The sequence below is a fragment of the Temnothorax curvispinosus genome, unplaced genomic scaffold (genome assembly GCF_003070985.1).
Source record: "Temnothorax curvispinosus isolate PA1 unplaced genomic scaffold, ASM307098v1 QBEX01001551.1, whole genome shotgun sequence".
In the NCBI taxonomy this organism is placed as follows: domain Eukaryota; kingdom Metazoa; phylum Arthropoda; class Insecta; order Hymenoptera; family Formicidae; genus Temnothorax; species Temnothorax curvispinosus.
The window spans coordinates 4,262-10,186 of record NW_020211331.1 but is presented as its reverse complement, the minus strand read 5'-3'; the positions used below and the strand labels follow the sequence as shown (position 1 = coordinate 10,186).

General features: G+C 42.0%; 1 protein-coding gene across 1 annotated transcript; it reads left to right on the top strand.

The window, feature by feature from the left end:
- Positions 1 to 1,398: 1,398 nt before the first annotated feature.
- On the top strand, positions 1,399 to 5,343 carry LOC112466377 (uncharacterized protein K02A2.6-like). Its single transcript, XM_025034444.1, has 5 exons — positions 1,399 to 1,928; positions 2,100 to 2,428; positions 2,516 to 3,405; positions 3,534 to 4,131; positions 4,367 to 5,343. The coding sequence occupies exons 1-5, from the start codon at positions 1,399 to 1,401 to the stop codon at positions 5,341 to 5,343; spliced, it is 3,324 nt and encodes a 1,107-aa protein (XP_024890212.1).
- Positions 5,344 to 5,925: the final 582 nt, after the last annotated feature.

The following is a 5,925-nucleotide window of genomic DNA, read 5'->3' as shown; positions in this document are numbered from 1 at the left end:
TTAGTTTATTTATTTATTTAAGGTTTTATCTAAAATTTTACATGATTCACACATTTTTATTTCTTATAAGCGAACTTTACCTTAAAGTGAGCGCAACAAAATGGGTCGCCTCCTGATTGGTTCAACCGCCAAAGCTGCCGCTATTATGCGTAATGCTTCACCTTGTTTTTTACACCATGCGTATCATATGCTTTTTGCAGACGATGTTCAAGCTTATCTTTCATGCGCACCGGTCGACATAAATCGTGGTCTTGAAATGATTGCAAGGGATGCCAAGGCCATATTCGATTATGCTGAGTCAAACGGTCTTAAGCTCAACCCGAGCAAATCCAAGATTATTGTGTTTGGTAGTCGAGCACATATTGGAAACATTAATCTGAATCTCCTACAGCTAGTAGTGATCAATAACACGCCAATACCTTTTGTGAGTGAAGTCAAGAACCTTGGTTTTATCCTTACGTCCGATCTTTCTTGGAAGAAGCATGTCATCCATGTTTCTCAAAAGGTTCATTGAGCACTTTACAGTCTCAAATTCAACAGAAATTCTCTCTCAATAGCGCTGAAGACAAAACTGGTTGTTACCCTCATAATACCTCACACTGATTATTGCTGTCTAGTTTATCACAGTATGACGGATGAATTAAACACTAAATTACAGAGGCTAGTAAATTGCTGTATCAGATTTATATTCAATCTCAGGCGCGATGAGCATATAACACCGTACAGGCGAAGACTGCGATGGCTCCGTGTCGAAAATAGGAGGCTTTACTTCATGAGCTGCCAGATGTATCGTATCCTCCATATGCGATCTCCTTCTTATCTTTGTGAGTTTTTTACTGAACCTGATCCTCTGCTGAGGAGATCCGAACGTCTGGCTGCTTCCACTCAGGCCTTCCACATTCCTGCCCACAAAACGGTAACATACAGGAACTCTTTCCAAATCTCTGCAATTTATCTCTGGAACTCGTTACCTGACAATATAACCTCTGCATCATCTTTAGCATTGTTGTGATGCGATTTGAACAACCCGCATAACGCCAGGGGGCAGTTTTTATATAACAGTAGATAGGCGGTACTCGCATATATTCCAGCGCATGCGGCGCCGTCGATTTCCGCTACCAAGCATTCCTTTGTCAGCAGTCCGACCGCGAGCTTGTTCTTTGTAAAGGAAGCGAGTCAGAAATATAGTACAGCGTTATAAGACTTACGAGCATTCTTTTCTACCTTCTACCGTATACACCCAGAATACACAACAGAACTGGCGACGAGGATGGGATCGTGGTAATGAAAATACCGCGATATATACAACTCATAGTAACGGTTACGCAAAAGAAACGCGCCACGTGGCAGAACGAGAGCCGGTATTGTACGTAAGCAGTTTTACACTAATCGAGAGAAATGGCTGAGGAGAAGATCGTAATTCAAGGAAGTTTGGGTCTTGAGATGTTCGACCCGGCTACAGCAAACTGGAAAAGGTGGCTAAAAAGATTTGAGGCAGGGCTCACGGTGCATAAGGTTCCAGAAGCACAAAAGGTGACGTACTTATTACATTTTATTGGACCGGCTGCATTTGATATTATTTGCGACAAGCTGGCGCCGGCAGAGCCACATGATAGTACGTATGCCGCCCTCACAACCGCTTTGGCAGAATTTTACGCGCCTGCATCATTAGAAATCGCCGAGATATTCCGTTTTCAAACCCGGAAACAGCAAGATGGCGAAAGTATTAAGAAATACGTGGCTGCATTGCACAAGCTCAGTGTAAATTGCAATTTCGGTCAATACTTAAAAACTGCACTAAGGAATCAATTTGTGTACGGACTTACAAGCAAACGTGCACAATCCCGGCTGCTGGAGACGAGGGACTTAGATTTCGAAAAGGCGATCCAGATAGCAATTTCAATGGAACTGTCTGAGACGAACGCACTGTAATGGCATCCTGGGGCAGAGGCGTCATCCATCGATTACGTGGGAACGAAAGCAGACAAGAAACCTAGAGCCTCTAAGACGTCAACATCGAAAAACACCAGTGGACGCGCGGGAACCAAAGCGAGGTCAGATGTAAATACGAGCGACAAATTTAATGGTACATGTTTCAGGTGCGGCGGGCGACATTTGGCAAATAAATGTAAATTGCCCAGAGACGTTGTTTGTAAGAAATGCGGTACACCAGGACACCTACAAAAAGTCTGTATGAGCGGAAAGCGAACCAACCCCGATACAAGTGCGAATCAGATCGAGGAAATTATGTTAATGGAGCGAAGCGAGTACCAAGATAAATTTTACGAAACGATGTCCGTCAACAAGATACCGGTAAAGTTCGAGGTAGATAGTGGTGCAGCGGTCACCATTGTAAGTACAAAGACTGTAAGCGAATTATGGCCAAAGATTAAATTGCAATCTACGGATTTAAGACTGATTACTTTCTGTAAGACTAATATTAATATTGTAGGGGTAATTCCGGTAGTAGTACATTTCGAAAATGTTGAAAAAAAACTAAATATGTACGTTTTAGACGTCGACCGAGGTCCGTTGCTAGGACGCGAATGGATACGACAGTTGAAGATACAATTGCGCGAAAATATCAATTGTCTTAACGCAAGCACTGAAAAGCAATTAGAAGCGATATTAAGTCGGTATCGTAATCTGTTAGATCCGACGAGTACAAAAATACGCGGAATTCAAGCTAAACTTACATGCAAAGAAAATGCGAAACCTGTGTTTTTGAAGACTCGTACAGTGCCGTTCAAATTGCTTCCACTTGTAGAGACCGAGTTGAATAATCTCGTTGAAACGGGGATTTTTGAAAAAGTAAACGCGTCGCGGTGGGCTACACCCATAGTGCCGGTGCTCAAGAAAAATAATTCTATACGAATCTGCGAGGATTTCAGCGTTACAACGAACCCGAATTTAGTAATCGATGAGCATCCACTTCCGACTACAGACGAACTTTTTACATCTACGGCAGGTGGCGAAAAATTTACAAAGATCGATTTACAACACGCATACCTACAATTAGAAGTCCGACCGGAGGACCGCGAATTATTAACATTAAACACACACAAGGGACTGTACCAAAGTACACGATTACTCTACGGAATAGCATCCGCGCCCGCGATTTGGCAACGCAAAATGGAGGAAGTATTAGAAGGCATAGAGGGAGTTTCAACGTTCTTAGATGATATAAGGATTACAGGTCCCAATGATAGGGTACACTTACATAGACTAAATGAAGTTCTTACCAGACTAGGGCGCGCTAACATAAGAATAAACAAGAGTAAGTCTGAATTTCTCAAAGACGAGATTGAATATTGCGGGTACGTGATAAATAAAAATGGCATTCGGAAATCACCAAGTAAAATATACGCGATTGAACAGATGCCTAAACCTAAAAACGTGAGCGAAGTGCGTGCTTTCGTGGGGATGATAAACTATACGGTCGATTCATAAAAGGACTTAGCGCGATCCTTAAGCCACTGTACGAACTTTTAAAAAGCGGCGTTACATTCAATTGGACGAAGAACTGTGAACAGGCTTTCAATCGAGCTAGAGATAACTTCAAAAGTGATAATGTATTGGCACATTTTGATCCAAAGTTGCCACTAATCCTAGCAACAGATGCGAGTGCATATGGCGTAGGCGCAATCCTATCACATAGATATCCGGATGGTACGGAGCGAGTGTTACAATACGCATCGCAATCATTATCCGCGACACAGCAAAAGTATCCTCAAATAGACAAGAAAGCTTACGCAATTATTTTTGGGATGAAAAAATTCCACCAGTTTCTTTATGGAAATAAATTTACGCTATACACGGATCACCAACCGCTTGTACAGATATTGTCACAGGCAAAACCATTGCCTCGTTATACTGCAATGCGTATGCAACACTACGCTATCTTCTTACAGGCATTTAGATTCGATATTAAGTACCGGAACACTAAATTACATTGCAATGCAGATTGTCTTTCAAGATTACCGATAAAAAATGTTACGGATGCGAAATATGACGTTGTAGACGTATACGAGATAGAAACGCTTCAAAGTTTACCGATTACAATTCCAAGAATAGCGAGCGAAACACAGAAAGATACAGAATTAAAGCCAATAGTACAAGCGATTATAGAGGGTAAGAAAATACCAAGCCAAGTACGATTCGAAATTAACCAAGCAACATTTAACATTCAACAAGGAGTTTTATTGCGAGAAGGGAAAGTCATAATCCCGAAAATATTTCGGAAACAAATCTTACAGGAGTTACATAACGGCCATTTTGGGGTCGTAAAAATGAAGACACTAGCAAGAGGCATATGCTGGTGACCTGGTATTGACAGGGATATCGAGCAATTAGCGAAATTGTGTAGCATGTAATCGAGTTAGGAATAATCCGGCTAAGGTAGAAACCCACGAATGGGAACCTGCGACTGCACCATTCGAAAGAGTTCATATTGACTATGCGGGACCTTTCATGGGAGCATATTTTCTAGTGTTAGTCGATGCATTTTCAAAGTGGCCGTCAGTACAAATTGTTAAAAACATTACAACTCAGACAACAATCGAAAAATGTAAGGAAATCTTTACTGATTTTGGACTTCCACGTATACTAGTTATGGATAATGGACAAAATTTTTGTTCAACCGAATTCCTCAAATTCTTGCAAAGTAATGGTATCACGCCGAAATTCACGGCACCATATCACCCGGCTACAAACGGGCAAGCGGAAAAGTTTGTCCAAACACTAAAGATTTCCATGAAGAAAATGTACAATGATACGCGATATCACAAAGCGTCCCTTGAAGAAGTAGTACAGCAATTACTTACACAATATAGAAACACACCACATAGTACAACGGGGATCGCACCATCCGAAAGAGTATTCAAAGTGAAAATGCGAACCCGACTGGATCTACTCAAGCCAGAAGAAACAAAAACCAATACGAATATAAACAGCGGCAAGAAGATTCGTCAGTTCGTGGAGGGAGAGAGAGTACAATGCAGAAGCTACAGAGGAAACGAAAAATGGAGTTTTGGTAAAATTTTACAGAGAACGGGAAAACTACATTACAAAATCGCGCTAAGTGACGGTCGTGTATGGGAAAGGCACATCGATCAAATACGACCAACAGGCGAAGCCACAAATGACGCGGATTCGGAGTTGGACGATGGCGCATACGAGGAATACGGAGAGGAACCGGAGACACAACCGGAACCAGAACCACAAGACGGAGCAAACGCGCCAGTCGAGGAAAACGAAGCACCAATCGCGCCAGATCCAGTGAGAAGATCAAGGCGCGAAATAAGGATGCCACAGCGATACGCGGAGTTCCATGTAGGAATGTAGAATTGCGTTTTCCTAGGGGGAGAAGTGTTGTGATGCGATTTGGACAACCCGCGTAACGCCAGGGGGCAGTTTTTATATAACAGTAGATAGGCGATACTCGCATATATTCCAGCGCATGCGGCGCCGTCGATTTCCGCTACCAAGCATTCCTTTGTCAGCAGTCAGACCGCGAGCTTGTTCTTTGTAAAGGAAGCGAGTCAGAAATATAGTACAGCGTTATAAGACTTACGAGCATTTTTTTCTACCTTTTACCGTATACACCCAGAATACACAACAAGCATCATTCAAAAATCTTCTTCGATCTTTTCTGCTGGCATCCGAATCTGACTAAAAGTATCAACTTGCTGTTTCGGCGTGCTTTAAGTATGTTAGTTTTGTAGTGCGTTAGTCTATAAGTGCGGTAGTTTTAAGTTGTTTAAGTTGTTTATATCTACTGTTTAATATTGTTGAGAGCAATTGTATCTGTTTCAGTATTGTAATTCTATGTTACCTTTTGCTTTTTGCCCTTTAGCCTTTGCTTGGGCATAATAAATTATCTCTCTCTCTCTCTCTCTCTCTCTCTCTCTCTCTCTCTCTCTCTCT

Coding starts and splice junctions, on each gene's coding strand:
- LOC112466377 (XM_025034444.1), top strand. CDS start 1,399: ATGGCTGAGGAGAAGATCGTAATTCAAGGAAGTTTGGGTCTTGAGATG. Junction 3,406..3,533: donor AACCTAAAAACGTGAGCGAA/GTGCGTGCTTTC, acceptor AACTGTGAACAG/GCTTTCAATCGAGCTAGAGA. Junction 4,132..4,366: donor AGTACAAGCGATTATAGAGG/GTAAGAAAATAC, acceptor GAAATTGTGTAG/CATGTAATCGAGTTAGGAAT.